The 21,805-nt window shown below is 48.2% G+C and overlaps 2 protein-coding genes across 2 annotated transcripts in view; both read right to left on the reverse strand.

Moving 5' to 3' along the window:
- Positions 1 to 2,761: 2,761 nt before the first annotated feature.
- On the reverse strand, positions 2,762 to 12,197 carry SLC2A8 (solute carrier family 2 member 8). The gene is made up of 9 exons (XM_007944318.1): positions 12,142 to 12,197; positions 11,890 to 12,052; positions 11,450 to 11,656; positions 9,682 to 9,781; positions 7,346 to 7,545; positions 6,142 to 6,285; positions 5,891 to 5,999; positions 4,819 to 4,992; positions 2,762 to 2,847 (listed from the first exon to the last, which is right to left on the reverse strand). The coding sequence occupies exons 1-9, from the start codon at positions 12,195 to 12,197 to the stop codon at positions 2,762 to 2,764; spliced, it is 1,239 nt and encodes a 412-aa protein (XP_007942509.1).
- A 3,850-nt stretch (positions 12,198 to 16,047) lies between these two features.
- Positions 16,048 to 21,805, reverse strand: part of GARNL3 (GTPase activating Rap/RanGAP domain like 3) — a 165,882-nt gene continuing 160,124 nt past the window's right edge. Inside the window, exons 27-28 of the mRNA XM_007944319.2 lie at positions 18,033 to 18,159; positions 16,048 to 16,222 (exon numbers count right to left, since the gene is read on the reverse strand). Of these exons, the coding sequence (XP_007942510.1) occupies positions 16,048 to 16,222; positions 18,033 to 18,159 (302 nt within the window). The remainder of the gene's footprint in view (positions 16,223 to 18,032; positions 18,160 to 21,805) is intronic.

The raw sequence follows: 21,805 nt of genomic DNA on the forward strand, positions 1-21,805 counted from the left end.
TCTTCTTGATGATAGAGAAGTCCCTATTCAGCCTGAGCTGGGCTCCTTTAAGTCTAGTGAGATGGCAAAAGTGACCAATCCCCTGCAAGAGTTCCATGCCCTTTTTGCATAGTCCCACCCTGCAAGGGTTCCACGCACCTTATTTGCATTAGCAGGCTGTCCAATCCCGTTGGTGGCCACAAGCATCTTATTTGCATAGTTACACCCAAACATTTTGTGGGAGCCACAAGAGCACGACTAGAAGGGCCACGATAATGTTAGAAAATAAATTTATTTAAGGAACTAGCTTGTACAATTGTAGGGGTTGGCAAGCCCAAAATCTATAGGCTAGGAAGGCCAAAAACTCTGGCAGGATATCTATGTTGCAGTCTTCTGTGGGCTTCTTCTCTTGGAAACTTCAGTTTTTGCTCTTTAAGGCCTCCAACGGATTGAACTGATGCCCACCCACTTTATGGAGAGTTATCTCCTTTACTTAGATTGAACTGATTACAAATATTAATCACATCAACAAAATACCTTCAGAGCAACATCTAGTGTTGGACTAAACAACTGAGCACCACAGCCTAAGTTAACACATAAAATTGGTTTAACACAAGCTGTATGCATTAAGATGGGAAGGTGTTCTGGCTATGTTGTACGAAAACAGTAGGTTTCAGAACAAACTATCTTCACAGGAAAAAGTCAGACATACCACATCATTGCAGTGCTTTGGGGAGGAGGATTAAGAAGTGTCAGAAATATTTTCACTGTTTGTTTACTTTGTCATTAAATGTTTTACAATAAGCATACATAAATATATTACAAGTCTAGTAAAAAAAGATATTTGAAAACTTGCTACTGTTACTGCATTGAGATACAAAAAAAAAAAAAGCATGCGGTTCTCAACCCAATCAGTGACCATCATGCAGGAGGCATTATGAACGGGAATGGGATTGGCAGTTATTTACACGGAACGACCTTCCTTCACACAGTCATGACCCTACTTCTACAAGGCCTTGAAGAATTTGGATTTTGCCAAAGTTGAAACTGTCCAGGGTCCTGAGCACACTTTTCTGAAATCAGAGCAGCTGTTGCAGGATCTTCCGGAAACGGAATCTGGAGTCCCGGTCTGCCACCACTGTGTTCTGGATTAGCCAGCACTTTGACTCCCTTCCAAAACGTTCCCTCGCAATCTGGTCTCACTACAAGCCAAGGTATGCACATGCTGGTGTGTGTGTGTGTGTGTGTGTGGAGCTTGCACAACCCAGGAAGTGGACGAAGCCGACCAGGAAAGCAGCAGCATAGCCCCACTTGGGGTGATACAAGAAAGCACATATTGGGAGAGAGAACTTTCAAGATAGAACCAAATTTTTAACAGGTTATCCCTGGAAACACAGAGCTGTGGATAACTGCTATTGTTGTTACGCGCCAATGAGTCAGTTCTGACTCATAGCAACCCCACGTACAACAGAATGAAACACGGCCTGGTCCTGTGCCGTCCTCACAGTCATTGCTGTCCTTGAGCCCATTGGTGTAGCCTCTGTGTCAATCCATCTCATCGAAGGTCTTCCTGTTTTTTGCTGACCTTCAACCTTACCAGGCTTTGTGTTCTTCTCCAGGCACATAAAGACACGTGGGCCCATTGGCAAGGAGGGAGAAGTAAGCCTGCCCCCAATCCCAACCCATCCTCAGTGACATCCAGGTCCCTCCTGATAACATGACCAAAGTATGTGAGATGAAGTCTCACCATCTTTGCTTCTAAGGCGCATTCTGGCTGTACTTCTTTCAACATAGATTTGTTTGTTCTTCTAGCAGTCCATGGTATATTCAACATTCTTTGCCAACACCATAATTTGAATGCATCAATTCTTTCTCAGTCTTCCTTATTCATTGTTCAGCTTTCATGTATGAGGTGAGTGAAAATAGTTAATATCTGTAAAGTGCTTAGGACAGTGCCTAGCTATAAAAATAATTGTTAAAATAAATAAATTTGCCTTCAGATTTTCCTACAGTAAACATATTACTTATATAATGGGTTATAGAAGCAATTTAGAAAAGATTTCTGGCTCCATTAAAGTTAACAGAAAAAGAGAGGTGCTGTTTTTGAGATTCAACAAGATTGATGTCTAATGACCCAGGGAATGGAGTCTAAGGAAGGAGCCAAAAATGACCTCCAAGTTCTAAAGGTACACTTGGCTGACCCTAAGAAAGTAAACCCACAGAATGTTCTCGGAAAGTTCCAGAAGGGCCTTGTCTATGGCAGACACAGAAATATATCCTTCTCAAACAGGGGCTCACATAAATAGGTCATGACCTGATTTTCTGAGTCAAATCTTTATTTGGCAAACCAAGTTCTTTCCTGATAATCCATTCATGTGAGAGTGAAAACTTAGGCCCAGCACCAGCCTCCAAAAGCATCTCTAGCTAGAAAATGAGGAAGCAAGGGCCCACCTCCTTTTCTGCTGTTTCAGTGTGAAGGAGATGGTCTGTGGAAGGCTGACCACAGGACTGCAAAGACCTCTGAGCTGCTCCCTGCTCCCGAGTCCACAGAGAAGCAGCAGGAACCGGACCAAGAGGTTGAGACCTCACACACTGGGCCGCAGAGATCTGCACAGGGAGGGGGGAACTTGGAGACCAGGCCCCACGGGGCTGTGGTGCTAGCTTCATCCCCTCTGAAGCCCAAAGCCGGTGGCCCAGCTAGGAGGGGCGGCTGTGCACAAGGAGACACTGTCACCACCCCTCAAATTGGGCTGTGATTTGTTCCAAAGTCTTCCCTTTGGTTTCAGGGACACAGAACACAGTGAAGAGGACGCTGAGGATGCAAAATGCAGAGGCGAGCCAGAAGGCGCCGTAGGGCCTGAGGACTTCCTGCAGAGAGAGGGAAATGGCCACGTGTGGACGCCCAGTGCCAGGACTTAGCATACCTGGCCCATGGCCTGTGCTTTGTCTGTCTCCACCGAGCCTGGGAGCAGTGGAGGAAGGTCAGGTGGAGCATTGTGGTGGCTTTGGTCAACCATTCACAAGGTGTGGATAATCCCCTCAGGGGAATCTGAGGTTCATGGCAATGAAGTGATTGCTTCCAAGGTCACAGACCCATTAAATGACAGAGCTGGGCTCTAGCATACATCGACTCCAGGGTGCACAGACCCACCCTCTACACCCAACTTTGGTCCCATGCACCCTGTGGGGTCTCTGGTGCTGGCAGGATTGGGTGAGCTATTAGCAGGTTGAGATGGAGCAGAGTTAGTACGGTCCCTGGAGCACAGAGACACTCAGTGCTCACTAAAACGGACCCAGTCCTTAGTGTATCCTCAGTGACATCCCTGGTGCCAGAACCAAAGCTTCTCTTCATCTGGGACTTGGTGACCTCATGAGGCCCTTCTTGGACACAGTATACTTGTTCTTTGCTCTCTCCTCCTTGGCTTCTTTTCTTTCCCTGTTATCATCCTTATCTTCCCAGGCCTTGGCCCTGGTCTTTCTGATGTGCTCTCTTGGGCAACCTTGCCTGGGGGGGTCCTAGGCCCTGTGTCCAGGCCTCTCACCCAGCCTGCCTCCTGGTGCCCCCACCCAGCCCTCCTACAATTCACTCCCTACCACTTGTTTATCACCTTCCTGGCCCTCATCATTAAGGGGACCCTGCCTGTCTTGTTCACTGCTGACTTGGGTGCTTTGAACAGGGGATGGATATGGTATGTGCCAGGAGACCTGTGGGTAATGAATGACTGAACAAATGTCTTCAGTATCTGCTTCAGAACCATGCCCCAATGGCTGGGAAGCTCCAGGGGTGGACCATGTTTGTGCCAGTCTCGTCTGTAGGAGGACAGCAAAATGTTGAACCAAACTGATGCTCCCATCTACTCTAGGAGAGTACTGTTACCTTTCTCCATTTTCAGCCAAGGAAACTGGTTCAGAGAAAGCAAGCAGCATGCCCAAGGTCACACAGTAAGAACGAGACCGAGGTGTGACTGGAGCCCAGGCCTGTTGACTTCAAAGCCCAAGCTCTTCCCCCTATTGCCCTGTGCCCAGCCTGTATGCCCAATCTCCATTAACAGCAGGACAACCAGGCTGTTCTCCACCATGATGGCCTGAAGACTCTACAGAGAGTGGTTTCCACCTCAGCCCTGAACAGGACTGCAGACCTCCCAGGCATGTTCCTGCATGCAAGGCCAATGACCCTGCGTGTTTTACAATGAGAGCCATTTAAAAAAGTGGTTCTTGGATGACTGCAAGTGGGGAAAGGCCATTGGGGACTGGACTTACCATGAGGCTGCTGAACTCTTTTGTCACCAGAAAGGCCATGAGCCAGTTGGTGAGGACGCAGACTCCAGTGGCCACACCCTTAACACGTAGAGGGAAGATCTCTGACATAAGGAGCCAGGGGATGGGTCCCCAACCCAGAGCAAAGCCTGAGGGAGCAAGATAGGCATTAGAACCCACAAGGAGCTGGACTTCTCATGGGCCGCAGAGCCCATGGCCTTGGCCTAAGACCTCTGGCTGAGGCCTCATGGGGCAGCAGTCTGGGTTTCCAAGGGCCCTGGATTCCAGTCTGGTCCAACCAGCTCTGTGCCTTCCTGCTATGAGGGGCTGGACCAGTCACTCTTCTCGTGTCAGACTTTTTATCTGTAAGATGGGATAATGATGGGCCCTCATCACAGGGTTGTTGGGGATAAAATGAATGAACACAGAAGGGCTCAGTTCAGTGTCCAGCACATGGTCAGAGCCATAAACCCTGAGGCTGGTAAGACTGGACTCACAGGAGTTGCACGAACCCAGTGGTGACAGGGTATGGCAGTGGGGGACAGTGGCCATCCTCGAGCCTCCCTTTGGGTCCCCTCTCACCAGCGATGAAAAAGCACATGCTTCCCACAGCCAACCAGGCCAGTCCAGCACTGGCATCGACAGGCTCCATGGAGGTGGGCGAAGAGAGGGCCATGTGAGAGGAGTTGTTGGCGCCACCCTGGGTCAGCTTGAAGTAGGCGCCAAAGGTGCTAATGCTGAACACCATGATCGTACCTGCAGGTGGGAGGGTTGGGGCCAGGCAGGCTGCTGGGAAAGGCTGCTCCCTCTCCCGACTCTCCCCTGCCTGACCCTCGCTGGGGGGAAATGGCCTGCAGGCTGGGTGTGTGGCACTGAGTTCCAGGGCACCTTGTGGCCACAGCAATGTAGCCTGGATGCCTTTGAGAAGGGTATCCCTGGCTCACTGAACAGCAAGGGTGGGAGGATCCTGCAAGCTTGATATTCCAGCCCTTAGGCCTCAAGACCCCTTAGTGGGCAGCACTCCATCCCCACTCTACCAACCCCACTTGAACTTCAAACCTTAGTAAACTCCAAAGAGTTCCAGGATACAGACCCTCCCTGGCTGGGCCAAGGAAGCAGGAGTAATAACAGCAACAGTAGTATTTTAGCCTCCACCCACAATGGTAACCTTCTCAGTGGCCGGCACGTACCAGCACTCCGTGGGCCGAACCACGGATCATTTCCTGACCCTCACAGCTGCACTGAGGGAGGTGCTGCCTAGTGCCCTTTACACCAGGGAGGAAGTTGAGGCTCAGAGAGGTAAAGCTACTTGCCCCAAAAGACCCCAAGCTTCCCTTCACTCCCCGGTCTTCAGTTTCTCCATTGCAAAATGGGGGCTGTGATAGGGCCTGTCTTCTGGGTTCATCACGAAGGTTAAACACATGAATGCAGTAACGGCATCAGCCCAGACTGGTCTGGAAGCCAGTGCTCGGTGAGCAGAGCTTCTGCTAAGATCACAGGCTCGTTAGTCCACGATGCTTGCTCTGCTGGCCATCTGACAGTCCTTCTCCACCCTGTAATGTGACCTTGACAAAGGCCCTCCAGCCCATGGTGGGAGCCTGGCATGGAGGCACCAGTAGGTGCACAGGGCTGGGCCCTCATCCTCAGGCCTCACCTGACAAAGCCAGGAGCAGCCTTCGTCCAGCTCTGTCCATGATGAGTGCTGCCACGGCAGTGAACAACACCTGGATGACGCCCACGATGACTGAGGCCAGGCTGCTGTCCTGGGGAAAGATGGGTGCCGAGGCGGTCAGCTGGGCCAGCCAAAGAGGATCCCTCCTTTTCTAATCCTCTGCTGGGAGGGTGAATTCAAGCGGGAGGGAGCCCCACCCACGTGACATGCTGTCGAGGCAGAGGGTGCTTTACCTTGAACTTGGCCTCCTCAAAGATGGTCTCTGCATAGAACATGACGGCGTTGATTCCTGACAGCTGTTGGAAGGCCATCAGTGAAGTGCCAATGATGAAAGGCTTGTAGATCCCAGGCTGCCTCAGCTGGGCCAGGTGGAAGCCCTGCTTAGACAAATACCAGGTTAGCAGTGGCTCTCCCACAGGTGTTCCCAGGCTTTGAGCCCCTGTCCTTAAGGTCATGGAGGGAAGTGAGCCCCAGTGTGACTTCTCACCCAGGCCCCGGCTGTGGCTGCAGGTCCACAGAAGAGTCCCTGCCTGCATCACTTTAGCCTCTCCAGTTCCTCTCCTTACCTGTCTTACATGTCACTTTAGCCTCACCAATTCCTCTCCAGTTCCAAGGTAAGGAAATCCTTACCTGCCCAAGTCTTTTCCTGAATTGTTGGGGGCAAATAGCAAAGGCCCACACATCTCAACCCCTCTGACCTCTAGGGCATCCAGTCCTTGCCTTAGGCCTAGCCCTGTCCTTGGTGCCTCCCACGGCCCTTCTCAATGAATCCTTACCACCACCACAGCACATGTTATGTTGTTGTTGTTATGCGCCGTCGAGTCAAACCCGACTCATAGCGACCCCTCCTTGGGTTTCCGAGGCAGTATCACTACGGAAGTAGGATTGCCCAACCTTCCTTCCAAGGAGTGGCTGGTGGGTTTGAACTGCCAGCCGTCTGGTTAGCAGAAAAGCGTCTTAGCCACTATGCTACCAGAGCTCCCAGCACATGTTATAGGACTCCCATTTTGCAGATGAAGAAACTAAGGATTAGTGGCAGAGCTAGAGGTTCAAAACCCAGGTGTGACTCTCAAATCCAGACTGTCAACCATCTTGCTGCCCTCCAGTCCCCTGCCCTGCAGTTCCCCAATTAAATTCAGGCCCTCAACTTAGCACCTGTATTTCCTTTTGATCTTTCTCTTCCTGGGAGAGTAAGAATCAAAGCTCAAAGCTTTTCTAGTGGCGCCCAAGGCTAGGCCCAGCTGAGGGGGGCTCCACCGGGCATCTGCCTGCTCGCAGCCAACAGTGGTCCTGTCCCATTCTCACAGAGGGTGGAGGGATGGGTTCTCCTCCCACCAAGTAGGTGAAAGCTTGGAAACAGGCCATGCAGCCTCTCCCAGCTGCAAAAGGGTAATATGTCAGCCTTGCCCCCCAGAGCTCCTGCTCCCAGCCCCTCACCTGGTGCTCATCCCTGATAGGTGGCTCTTCCCAGCCCTGCTCTGAGCCCCACAGGAACCGCAGGGCATCCATGGCTTCCTGGCGCTTGTGCTGAGTCAGCAGGAAGCGTGGGGTCTCGGGCATGCAGCACATGAGCAGCAGCATAAGTAAGGGGGGCACGCAGCCCAGCACCGCCAGCCAGCGCCACTCCAAGATCCAGCCTGGTGGGGGCGCAGGGCATCAGAACCAATCCAGCCCACCCTCTGGGAATGCCTGCCCCTCCCAACCATAGGGACTCCGTTCAAATGGGGAGCCCAGTACCTCTGCATGGCTGCCTTCATTTTTGTTACTGAGAATGTTGTTACTGTTAATAACGATATTACTATTGTTGATAAACATGGACATTGTGGGCCAACTCTATCAGTTGTTGGAGAGATGATGATTGGTACATAAATTATGCCGTATCTGTTCAGTGAAATATTTACGTAGCCATCATACAAAAAATGAGCACTCCAGATGGGGTTGCTGTGAGTCAGAATTGACTCAATGGCAATGGGTATCCTATATATTGACATGTCATTGATACGGACCACGTGTATAAAGGTAGGGAATGGGAGAATTAATATGTGTACTCCTTACGTGGGCACAGACTCTCCCTGGAATGTTACCGAGCAACTCTGGCTTCTCTAGAGAGAAGGACAGGGGTAGGGGGAGACTTTTCACTGAACACTCTCCCCACTTGTGCTTCTTGGGAGTCCCTGTGTGGTGCAAATGAAAACGTGCTCAGTTGTTAACCAAAAGGTTGTTGGTTAGTCCACCCAGAGATCCCTCAAAAGAACATCCTGCCAATCTATTTCCAAAAAATCAGCCACTGAAAACCCTACGGAGCACAGTTCTACTATGACCCACGTGGGGTCACCGTGAGTCGAAATCGACTTGATGGCAACTGGACTTTGGATTCAGTACTTCTTGAGTGTTGAATCATTGGAATGTATTTCTACTCAAAGAATAAATAAAATTTAAAAAAAAATGGTGCCAGAATTTTGTTATTATGAAGATGTATGAAGAACAGTACAAATCCAGACTTAAAGAGAATCACATAAAGCCAAAGGATATCTGACAAAGGGACCAGCAATAAATGAGTTCAGCGCAATGCCTGTCTAAGTTTTAATTTTTCTGAAGCCCAAAAGGCTCATTTATAACCCAGATCCCAGTGGAAAAAATAACTTTGGGATAGCTACGGACTGCCTCTTTGGGGCTAGGGGTGGGAAGGTAAGGGAATGTACAGACATTTGCTATAGCAAGAAGGTATAGGTAACTTTTTTTTTTTTTTTTTTTAGGGTTTGGGTGAAGATTTACGGTATAGGTAACTCTTAGTTGTTCCACAAAGTCTTGTTATTGGCGTATTACTGTCCCTAATGTGCTCAAGCACATTTGTATCACTACCATGTCACTTTGTGGGGTTAACAGTTAACCTACCAGTAGATCAAAACTCATAGAAATTGGTCAGTGAAAGGCAGGTGAAGCAGCAAGTGCAATTGAGATCAATGAGAGGGTTGGCTATGATACATTGACTTCCCATGTCTGTCCCCAAACATGGAAGGTCACACAGGAGGGCAGCTTTGGCACCCTGCTGGGCCTCCCAAGAGAGCCTGACTGCTGGTAGGATGGTGAATGAGAGTCATGTGGTAAGTGGGTAGAATGACAGCATAGCCCCGCCTATCACTCACACTGACGTGCACCTGGGTCAGCCACACCCGTCAGCCCCTAAGCCCCCATGGCATTAAGGCCATTCCTTGGCAGTTCTCATTTAGGACCTGCCACCTGGCACTTTCTGTGTCATTTAACCTCATCCTCCAATAGCTATGTGGGATTATGTCCACTCAAAGACAGGGAAAGAGACTCCCAGAGGCAGTGTGATGTGAGTAAGTAGCAAAGGCTGTCTCCAAATCTGGAACTGCACTTGAAGCCACCCTGTGCTGGCTCCAGTTCTGTCCCTTGGGGTCAACAGGAACCTGTCTTCACACCCACTCACCTGGCACTGTAGCCAGCACTGACATTTCTAAGGGAGATCTGCTTGGGCCTTTCACACTCTGAGCTGAAGGTTTCTGCAGTGCCCCAGCCACACCTGGAATCCCCTGGTTGGTCCATGCCCAGTAAGGTACTGACCTAACCAGTCAGCCCTTGCCACACCCTCCCAAGTGGGCTGCCTTTGGAAGACCTCATGTACCCCAAGGTCCCAGGGAGGCAGCATACCTTGGGCAAGTCCCTTGGCCTCTCTGAACCTTAGTTCCCCTATCTGTAAAATGACCACTTGGCTGTTTACGGGGCTTAAAAGAGAGATGTGCAAACTATACCTGCCAGGTAGGCTAGGAGGATGCCTGTGACGACCATCAGCTGCACACAGGAGCCGAGCAGCCCCCGGATTGCTGGGTAGGCAATTTCGGAGATATACACCTGCAGGTAATTAAGATGAGGGTTTATCTGGTGTCTAAGTTCTTCAAGTGGAAAAGCCTCAGCTTTTCAGAGCTGAGAGCCTTATTTGGGGCTGCTACAAGCCCTGTAAGCCCCTAGTCATGTTATCCCCCTAGTCATCAGTCTTCTTCCCGTGTCTCCTCCCACCCCATTCCCAATCAACAGTGATCTGTACCTTGTGTTTAAAGATCAAGATTATGTATTTGGCCACTGAGCATGCAAGAGGAAAGGAGAGGGCACAGTGCTTCTCAAACTTTAACGTGTGAATCGCCTTGACAAAATGTCATTTCTGATTCAGGAGGACTCGGGTGGGGCCTGAGAGTCTGCATTTATAACTATCCCAGCTGCTGGCCCATGAGCCACACTTTTGAGTGATGCCTTTGGAGTAAAAAGTCAGGAACTCCCAGTCTCATCTTTACCAGTGGCTGTCAGCTCTCCCTCTGGTTTCAGTAGCCACCAGGCCCTTCCCCACACGTTTGGCCCATGAGGAGCTCTGCTGGTGCAGTGGTTAAAGCACCCAGCTGCTAATCGAAAGGTTAGCAGCTCAAACCTTTTTGCTTCTGTAAAATTTACAGCCTTGAAAACCCTGTGTGGCAGTTATATTTTGTCCTACAGGGTTGCGGTAAGTTGCAATTGACTCAAAGGCAGTGGGTTTAGTTTTTTCGTGTTAGACCTATGACTAAGACAGCTGTTTTTTTTACCTAGCAGGAATCTTCTCAAACCTTCACAAGGTAATTATTCCATTATCTCCATTTTACAAAGGAGGAAACAGGCTTAGAGAGGTGCCCTGCCCAGGGAGGTGGCAGAGCTAGGATTTAAACTGAGGTGTGTGTGTGGCTTCAAAGTCTGCCTTTGTAGCTCTGGGTGGAGAGAAGCAGAGAGGGAAGTGGAGGGACTAGTGTGAGCAGGGAAGGAGTAGTAGATCCTAGTCCCCCATACTCTCCCCTAACTCACTGCCATCGAATCGTTTCTGACTCATAGTGATGCCCATTGGGTTTCCCAGGTAGTAAAACTTTACGGAAGTAGATTGTCCCATCTTCCTTCCTAAGAGCAGCTGGTGGGTTTGAACTGCCAACCTTCTGGTTAGCAGTCAAATGCCTTAGGCACTATGCCACCAGAGCTCCTTATTTTTGTTGTTGTTGTTATGTGCCATCAAGTCAAACCCGACTCATAGCGACCCCTCCTTGGGTTTCCGAGGCAGTATCACTACGGAAGTAGGATTGCCCATCCTTCCTTCCGGGGAATGGCTGGTGAGTTTGAACCGCCAGCCGTCTGGTTAGCTCCTTATAGAGAGACCCAAATCCATGTTTTTAATAGTCCAGATGTTAGGACGGGATTTTTCTGCTGTCTGTCGTCTGAAAGACAGGGAGGGTTATTATGTGTGTAAAGCAAAAGAGGCACTGTTAAGGTGGACGATCCTAGATTCAAGTATTAGCTTCACCACTGTTGGCTGTAGACGCCGCCTGGGGAAAGGATTTCACGTTTCCGAGGCTGTTTCACCTGTCAAAGGGGGCTGACAACAGCTGGCTCCTTCCATGGGCTGTGGTGAGTAAGGTGCATGATGTCTGGCACCCAGGAAGCTTTATATAACCTGTGTGGGCCACAGCTAGGGTGAGCTATGCCACAGGTCTGGGGCAGGTGGACACTCACCGGGGCCACTAGCGAGGCAATGCCGCAGGCCAAGCCGGTGAGGAGGCGGCCCACAAGCAGCATCCACACGTCCTGAGCCGCGGTGATGATGGCAAAGCCAGCCACGAAGGGCACGGTGCAGAGTAAGAGGCTCAGCTTGCGCCCGGCGCAGTCTACCAGCCAGCCGCCCAGCAAGCCCCCCGCCGCGGCGCCCAGGGTCACGATGGCCTGGGAGGTGGGCGGACGGCGGGCTGAGGAGGGAGGGCCAGGGGCTGCGACCCAACCTCACCCTTTACACCCCCACCCCTGGCGTCCTCAAAGGGAAGGAGCTGAGAGTGTGTCCGGGGCTGGAGGTCGGAGATGGGACGACCCTGGGCAGAAAAGCCAGGGCAGACAGGGCGGAGGATCCCAGCGCCCGCCCGAGGGAGTAGGAGAGGGAAGGTCCCAGAGCCGAGTCTCACCCCGAACCAGGAGGCGGCGTCATCGTCGAGGCGCGGGGCTGGGGACGTTTCGCGCCGTAGGCTTGGGATGGCCGGGGAGCTGTAGCCGAGCGCGAAGCCGAAGCTGAGCGGGCCCAGGGCAGCTGCAAAGGCGGCGAGGAAGACCCGGCGACTGCGGGGGACGCTGCGGGGACAGAGCCATGAGCGGTGCGGGGCGGAGGCAGGCGTGGAACGAGGCCGTGCCCTTGGCCCCAGGCCCCGCTGCCCGCTCACCTGCCGCTGGGCAGCCCCAGGAGCGGCTGCCTCTCCCCCTGATCCTCAGGGGTCATGTCTGCGGCCAACGCTTGCTCGGTCCGCTCTGATGCCTGAACTGCCACAGGTCCCGCGAGTGCGACCCGCACCCGCCTCTCTCAACAGAGCCGACCAATGGACAGTGAGGGGCGGCTCTGGGCCAGGGTCGGAAACTTCCGTGGATGGCAAAGTGGCCAATTGGAATGCAAGGCGACGTCAGCATCTACGCTAGGGACCGCCCCTCAAATCAAAGTGGACCAATGGACGCACAAAATAGGTTGGCGTTGCAAACTAAAATCGCCCCTAGAACAGAGCTACCTAGGTACAGACGGGGCGGAGTTTGCACTACCATCCAATAGGGTTGTGGTGCGAGTCGGCAGTCGGGGGTCACAAATTTGCCTCAGAGCTGAGCCGGCCAATGAGGGTGGGGGACGGGGATTTCATTTGGCTTGGAACTGCCTCTCCAGCTTCAATGAATGGGGCTAGGGGCTGGGTAAAGGTGGAGCACGTGGGCCCCGGTCCCAGGACATCTCCACCCGGATTCCGGAGACTGCTACTGTCTTTGGTTGGGTCTGCAGTTCCTACCCAGTGTTAAGCCCCTGTCCCAGTCCTGTCTTGCTGAGAGCCGCAGGGCAGGACGGGAGGTCTCGGAACACTGTCCAGGGCCGCCTACTTCCCCCTAGGATGCCGAGACTGACCCTGCATTCCTGCCGGTTTGCTCCGGACCGGACGAAGTCCTGACCCTTCAAACCACAGCCCAGCCCCGGAGTCTCCCCGATTGCTGATGGCTACTGAGCCGACGACGAAGGCTTCCTGGTGTTGGGACCCGAGTTAGGCGAGAGCCTTGTGCCATATTAGTGTGAAAGGTGCTTAAATGGTGAGCTGCACGCTCCCTGTTCCACTCCTTTAACAGAGGAGACGTGATTTGAAGTTTCTTATGGGTGATATAGGCGAGAAGAGAGAATAAAGTGGCACTAAAGCCAAAAGAAAATTGCCAATTCAGTAATTTTTTGCAAACAAGGTAGGTGAAGCTCGGTTTTCACTTTTAAGTTTCACTCACTTCAAGGTAATCTTGATTCTTGTATCTCCATCTTACTATTTCTCAACTATGAGCAGCCAGCACACTTTAATAGCCAACCTGTATGTTTGACTGCTAACCAGAAGGTTGGTAGTTCAAACCCACCAGCCACTCTACGGAAGGAAGACTGGGCAATCTACTTTCATAAAGATTTACCACCTTGGAAACCCAAAGGGAGTCGCTGTGAGTCGGAATCCACTCGATGGCAGTGAATTTGGTGGGTTTTTTTTTTGGTCCATGTTTGCATCCAAGTCACTGCTGGAGGTGAATATGATCAGATCAGGGCTCTGTAGGATCTTGCCAACTGTACCAGCATCAATCCCTACCCAACACTCTGGGTGCAGGCAGTTGCTGTGGAACCCTGGTATAACACTGCAAGGAACCAGGGTTGTGGGAGTACCAGGTGTGGCTTTTAATCCCTTCTGGTCTCCCTTTCCTCATCTGCAAGTGGGAATGATGGATATTCTCCAGGAGAGTGGAGAGTAGGGATAATGGACATGAAAAAACAAGCACTTGAGAAGCACTCAAGTGCTGGCTCCTACAATTACAGTAGTGGTTTGGTTGATTGTAGTCACCTGATAGTACTGTCATCCAACCAGCGTTCTGCCTTGACCACAAGACTGTTTTGAAGACTCAGGCAACCACCCTCTGTGCTTCCACAAGCTCTGTGCTTGAGCTAGCGTTCTTATCACAGCCCTTACCACCATTTGGTAATTCCTGTTCGCTGCTCTCCCTCCTCCACTGGATAGGATTTCACAGTAGACACTTGATATTTGCAGAGTAGATGAATGCCTCAAACTCATGGACAAACAGCTGCTGTTAGACACGGTTTACTTTAACTCAGCCAGTATGGTATGTGGACATGCTTATGTAGACAGGATGCTCCAGGGAGCCCAGCTAGCACCAGCCAGTCCTCCGAGCCATGGACCCCTACAAACCTGCTCCTAGTCTCTGGCTGGTGGTCGTCTTCCCCTTGAGTGTGCAATGTTCACTTCTTGGATTTTATGAGCAGCCATTGTTCCCAAAACAGCCTCCCACCCCCTTTTTATAAGCAAAGCATCACCATTCTGAGTAGTAGAGCCTGCCTTCCGCCCTTTCCACATTCACTCCTCAGATCTGTGACTCTTGTCAAATTGTGGGGTGGCACTAATGCTTGTGATCCCCTTGGAAGAATGCTCTAAAGAACCTTTGGTTTTTCTATTCCAGGCTGAGAAGCAAGACACTTCGGGGGAAAAAAAATGACAGGAAAAACACAGATACAAGCTCATAAAGCTTACAAACTAGTTTAGCATGAAAGATACCAGCCAGATCCAACAGTCAGAAGGCACTTGGCCTGGCTCTGTGGGTGGTGGACAAGGGAGAGGTCTGAGGTCAGAGAATTCGCAGGTTCAAACTATTGGCCATTTCTGAGAGTCAGTTTCCTCATCTGAAAAACAGTAATAATAATACCTAATTTATGAAACTGTTGGTGGTGCTGAAAACTGTATGTAGTTGGTTTTGTGTGTTTACTTGTGTATGAAAGGGCATAATAAAACACAAAGGAAAAATGGGAGGGTGGAATGCTAAAAAGATGTGTGAAAAAACACATCTGGTTACAGACAGCCCCTCCTGGGTATACCTAGAAAGCATTGTCTTTACTTTTCTTGCTGCTTTCTTTCTGCCAAAAACAGGAACTAAGAACCTTCCCCACAGTGTGCAAGACCCACAAGTGAGTGAGATGTAAACTTCTGCAAAAATCTATTAATTAGATCAAGGTCCTGTCAAATACAGTTCTCCACTCTTACACGAAGGCCTGTAGAACTCTTCAGAGCTCCATTAACAGAGGAGACATGATTTAAAGTTTCTTAAGGGTAATGTAAGTGAGAAGAGACAATAAAATGGGATCAGATAGACTAAAGCCAAAAGAAAGTTGCTAAATCTTACAAGTTAAAATTTTTGCAAACAAGGTCAGTGAACTACATTTTTTCTCCCTTAGATCTCCCTGGTTAGAGGCTGACATTTTATTTTACTATTTCCATTAGCACTTGCCCCAATCCACATTTTCTTTTCACTTTGACAAAGGAGCAGACAAAATGGTAAGAGGAAGGGAAGTCATATGGTTCACGTGAAAGAGTGAGGTCGACCAACAAGAGGAGGGCATTTGGAAAGAAGAATTTGGATCACGAGGAGTAACTTCCCCGGTTGATTTCAGAGCAACAATAAAATCAAACCAGACAATCTCAAGACTCTTGAAAACCTCCTGGTCTCATTTTCTTTGTGAGGCACAGGTGGGAGAATGGAGGATTTCTGAGATCTGACCAATGGTCAGCTTTTCTCAAGAGCCGACAGACAGCAGCATAGCTGGTTCCAATCAGTGAACTGAGATAGCAACAGGGGCCAAAGGTGCAGAAAGAAAACTGTTATTATAAATTTAAAAGGCAATGACTTTTTTCTTAGAAACAGTTTATGTGACACAAATCAAAACTGTAAGGAAAAATAAATTTTCCATCTAAATATATAAAATATGAGAAGGTTGCAGTAAATAAGAATGAACTTTTTGATTTATTCAAAGTTTCAATCTAAAACCTCAATGAAATCTACCACCTTTAGTACAAGGGGACTGATGGTGCCTGAACTGAAAGGAACAAAGGTCAAGAAAGATGGCACCAGACATTGGAGAGTGACCCAAACTGGCCGAGTGTGCAGATTTGGTCCAATAGATCACCGACAGGCTCAAAGCCACATTTAGTTGAGAAATGATTTCAGAACTGTTGAAAGACTATAAACCTCCATCAGAAAACTAAAGATGGCAAATAAGATTTGGACTCTCTTTACTTCAAGTCAATAATGTCTTCATCCGAGGAAGCTGTGAGCTGGAAGGGGCTGCTGGAAATGGGGCTGCCCTCTCTGTCTCCCATGGGGTCTGGGTCGGAGCTTGTGGAGTGGTAACGCCCCTCAGGATTGGCTTCAGAAGTAGAAGGACTTTCCAAGGAGCCTGATGTGATCCTGAAAGAGAGAAGTCACTGTAAAAAGGACCCATTGGGTGCAGCACTGAACTAACTGGCCTATTCTACCTGGCATTTTCTGCTTGTCTGAGCTCATAAACTGCCCCTTTGCCCTGAGTTATGATGGAAGTGTGGAGGCGCAGTTCAGTTCAGGTTCTGCAGTCAGATACCCTAGCTCATGGGGTGGTTCTGAGGTCTAAAGGCCTCTGTGGGACACACCGAAGGTAACTGTGAGGTGTTACTTACCTTTCTGGTGGTGCAATGGTTAAGTGCTTGGCTGCTAACCAAAAGGTCAGCAGTTTGAACCCACCAGTGACTGCAGAAGAAAAGATTGGTGATTTGCTCTCGCAAAGATTACGACTGAAGAAATTCTATGCGGCAGTTCTACTCTGTCACATGGGGTTGCTAAGAGTTGAAAGCAACTTGATGATACACGATATTTACCTTTCTAAGGTATGACTCTAGATTATGCCACCCTCTGTCTAAAACCCTCTATGGCTCCCTTAATTTCCTACCTGCAGCCAAGGTTCTGAGACTTGGCCCCCCTGACTTATCCCTCGCTCCTTATATTCTCCAGCTCCTCAGGACTCTCTTGATAGGTGCATGATCAGTTTAACCAAAACTGGTGTCCACTTTTCAGGGAGTTAATTTATTCAACACATGCTCATTGTCCTGCAAAAGCCCACTGGATTCAGGTTCTGTCCATGTCTGGACCTCACCTCAGTCCTCACTCCTGTCTCGATGCTCAGGTTGGTCCAGTCATCTTCCTGTCTCTTAACAGATCAGTCTTTGCACTGCTGTGCCCTCTGTCAGGGGCTTTCCCCCAGCTCCTTATCATTCATTCAAAGCTCACCTCAATGTCAAACTTCTTCAAAGAATCTACCTTGACCGCTCTCTCTCAAAGTAGACCTTATATACACGCTTCCCCCTACCTGGGCCATTTAACTTCCTTTCATCTTTATGGTACTTATTATTTGAAGTGACCACATTTGCTTTTTAGCAGGTTTACTGTCTGTCTCTCCACTAGAATGTAATGTCCATAAATGTTTACTGAATTAGTGCATGAATGTGTGCTACCCTTCTCTGAGGCAGGCTGGTAAGACTTGACTCAGCCTTTCTGGGTGTTGCAGGCACTCCCTGTCCCAGGTATGAGGTGGCTGGCACCCCTTATTCTCCCTGAGTTCATCTGCATCATATGCTCCCCCAGAATGCTCGGTTTTCTTGTTGGCCTTCCCCACTGGCCCGTGAGCCCCTTGAACACAAGGGCAGGATTTTGGTCATCTCCATATCCCTAACACCCAACCCAGTGCCAGGTGCTCCAAGAATGTGTGCTGAATGAATTAATGAATGAATTTGGATGTGGGGCCTGTTACCCTCCATTCAGGAGCACAGATGGTGATGTTTGAAGGACACAGAGACTCTATAGCACAAATATCCACTAATAGGTGATATGAACAGTCATCTAGAAAGGCTGTATCTGTTTACGTCCTCTCGGAAGTGCTGGAAAGTATCTGTTTCTCTGTGCTCTTACTAAGCATTTTTGTTTTTAAAAACCTCTGTCAATTTAGTGAGCAACAACAAAAAAGTTTCAATATATTTTAATGGGCACTTGTTTGACTGTTAGTGAGGTTGTCTATTTGAGCCCCTCCCTGGCAAGGCCGTGCTCCTCGGAGAAGCTGATGCTGACCCTCTGCTGGGATTGGTAACCAGGACAGCCCATGGCATCGTCCTTCAGCAGAAAGGGCCTCCTGGGCAGCGCTCTGACTGATCACTCTGAGCAGGGGCTGCTGGAGGACAGGCCGCCTCTTTACCTGTCACTGCTAGTTGATCTCACTGTCCTCGGCTTGGGGCCCCCTTGGTTTTCTTCTAACCGTTTCCGGGTTTTTGATTTGGTCTTTGGAGCTCCTTCCGACCTTGGTCCAGCTTCATCTGAGAGGCCTGGATTGCAGGGGAGAACCATAGGTCAGAGGGTCATTTACCACACGGTTCAACATGCCACTTCCTTATTTTGTTCCCACAAATCTGAACACAGTGCTTTACAACCATCTAGGTTTTCACAATTTTCATGGTGCATTGTTTCTCTGGATTGCTCTGCCTGTATAATGAGAGAGAGGGCATAACAAATCCTTTCATCTGTACTGTCCCCACGGACTTGCCCCATGCTCCGCAGCTGAGAAGTGATAACTGGACTGAAACAGCCTAAGTCAGAAGATGGTAAATTACAACCTTTAGACAGGCAAACCTAAAATGGGACATATAGCCTTCCAGACACTTTTCTAGGAGACCATACATATATAAAAACCCATTATCACTGAGCTGATTTCATCCCTATAGGACCCTATAGGATGGAGTAGAACATCACCATAGGGTTTCCGAGACTAATCTTTAGAAACACAGTCTGCCACTTCTTTCTTCCACAGAGAAGCCTGTGGGTTTGAACTGCTGATCTTTCAGTTAGCACCCAAGTGCTTTAACCACTGTGCCACGAGGGTTCTTTCAGAGATATACTGTTACTGTTGTTTAGTGCTGTCAAGTCAGTTTAGACTCATAGTGACCCTGTGTCCAACAGAACAGAACCCTGTGTGACCCCGCACCATCTTCACAGTGGTTGCTATGTTTGAGCCTGTCGTTGCAGCCGCTGTGTCAATCCCTCTCTGTTGGGGTCTTCCTCTTTTTCATTGACTCTTTACTTTACCGAGCATGATTTCCTTCTCCAGGGACTGGTCTCTCCTGATAACATGTCCCAAGTACATGAGATGAAGTCTTGCCATCCTCGCTTCAAATGAGTATTCTGGTTGTACTTCTTCCAGGACAGATTTGTTCATTCTTCTGGCCATCTGTGATATATTCAATATTCCTTACTAACACCATAAGTCAAACATATCAATTCTTCACCAGTCTTCCTTATTCATTGTCCAGCTTTCATATGCATATGAGGTGATTGAAAATACCATGGCTTGGGTCGGGTGCACCTTAACACTTCAAAGAGGTCTTTTATAGTAGATTTGCCCAATGCAGAAACTTCCATGCTTCCATGGGCACTGACTGTGGATCCAAGTAGAATGAAATCACTGACAACTTCAATCTTTTCTCCATTTGTCATGATGTTGCTCACTGGTCCAGTTGTGAAGATTTTGTTTTCTTTACTTTGAGTGGTAATTTATATGGCAGGTGGTAGTCTTTAATATTTATCACTAAATTCTTCAAGTCCTCTTCACTGTCAGCAAGTAAGGTTGTGGCATCTGTATACTGCAGATTGTTAATGAGTCTTCCTCCAATCCTGATGCTGTGTTCTTCATAGAGTCCAATTTCTCAGATTATTTGTTCAGCATATAGATTGAATAAGTATGGTGAAAGAATACAACCCTGATGTACACCATTTTTAAGGTATACATGGATTTTAAACCATGTCCTCCCCCCCACCCCACACAAAAAAACCCAAAACCACTGCCATCGAGTCATTTCCAACTCATGGTGACCCTCATTGGGTTTCTGAGGTGGTAAATCTTTACAGAAGTAGATTGTCCCATCTTCCTTCTGCAGAGTGGCTGGTGGGACTGAACCTCCAGCCTTCTGGTAGGCACTACATCACCAGAGCTCTCTGTTCAAATGACTGCCTCTTGATCTAGGTATAGGTTCTGTATGAGCACAGTTAAGTCTTTGGGATTCTCATTCTTCGAAATGTTATCCTTAATTTGTAATGACCCACACAGTTGAATGCCTTTGCACAGTCAATAAAACACAGGTAAACATCTTTCTCGTATTCTCTGCTTTTAGCCAAGATCCATCTGACATCAGCAATGATATCCCTCATTGCTGATTGAAATTCAAGCCCTGAATCTGGCTTGAATTTCAGGCAGTTCCCTGTTGACCTACTGCTGCAACTATTTTTCAATTATTTCCAACAACATTTTACTTGCATATGATATTAATGATATTATTTGATAATTTCTGCATCACATTGGATCATTTTTCTTTCGATGGGCATAAATATGGCTATCTTCCAGTCAACTGGCCAAGTAGATGTCTTCTAAATTTCTTGGCATAGATGAGTGAGTTCTTTCAGTGTTGCATCTATCTGTCAAAACATTTCAATTGCTATTGTGTCAATCCCTGGAGACTTTTTTTTGCCAATACCTTCTGTGCAGCTTGGACTTCTTTCTTCAGTACCATCAGTTCTCGATCTCATGCTACCTCTTGAAATGGCTCAACGCTGACCAATTCTTTTTGGCACAGTGGCTCTGTGTATTTCTTCCATTTTCTTTTGATGCTTCCTGACTCATTCCATATTTTGTCCATGGCATCCTTTAATATTGCACCTCAAGGCTTGAATTTTTTTTCCAAGCTTGAGAAATGCCAAGCATTTTCTTTCTTTTTGGTTTTCTAACTCCAGCTCTTTGCATATTTCATTTTAACACTTTACTTTGTCTTCTTGAGCCACCCTTTGAAATCTTCCACTCAGCTCTTTTACTTCATCGTATCTTCCATTTGCTTTAGCTACTTTATAGTTAAGAGTAGGTTTCACCCTCTTCTGACATCATTTTAGTCTCTTCTTTCTTTCTTGTCTTTTTAATGGCTTTTTGCTTTCTTCATGTATGATGTCTTTGAGGTCATCCCATAACTTGTCTATCCTTCAGTTGTTAGTTTTCAGTGCTTCACTAAACTTTAGATCGTCTCTAAATTCAGGTGGGATATACTCAAGGTTGTACTTTGGCTCTCGTGGACTTGCTTTAATATTCTTCAGCTCCAACCTGAATCTGCACATGAACAATTATGGTCTGTTCTGCAGGTGACCCCTCATCCTGTTCTGACTGATGATACTGAGCTGCTCCATCTTTTCTTTCCACAGATGTAGTCTCTTTGGTTGCTATGTACTCCATCTGGTGAGGACCATGTGTATAGTTGCCATTTATGTATTTGCAATGAATAGGTTGTTGGCCTTGCAAAATTCTATCATGTGATCTCCAGTGTTGTTTCTGTCATGAAGGCCATATTTTTCAACTACTGATCCTTCTTTGTTTCCAACTTTCCCACCTCAATCACCAGTAATTATCAACACACGATTGCATGTTTGATAAATTTCAGGCTACAGAAATTGGTAGAAATCTTCAGTTTCTTTACTTTTACCATTAGTGGTTGCTGCATAAATTTGAATAGTTGTATCATCTGGTCTTCCTTGTAAGTATATAGATACTATCCTATCATTGACAGTATTATTCTTCAGGATAGATCTTGAAATGTTCTTTTTGATGATGAATGTGCTGCTGTTCCTCTTCTGTTTGTCATTCCTAGCATAGTAGATGATATGATTGTCTAAGTCAAAATGTCCCATAGAGACCTTTTCAGCTTATCAATGCCTAGGATATCTATCTTCAAGCATTCTATTTCATTTTTGACAACTTCCAATTTTTCTAGATTCATACTTTGTACATTCCCTGTTCTGATTATTAATGGATGTTTGCAGCTGTCTCTTCTCATTTTGAGTCATGTCACATCAGCATATGAAGGTCCCAAAAGCTCTCCTCCACCCACGTCATTAAGGTCGGCTCTACTTTGAGGCGGCAGCTCTTTCCTGGTCCTATTT

This window comes from Orycteropus afer, unplaced genomic scaffold, assembly GCF_000298275.1.
Source record: "Orycteropus afer afer isolate SDZICR_OR568_19922 unplaced genomic scaffold, OryAfe1.0 scaffold00123, whole genome shotgun sequence".
Lineage (NCBI taxonomy): Eukaryota > Metazoa > Chordata > Mammalia > Tubulidentata > Orycteropodidae > Orycteropus > Orycteropus afer.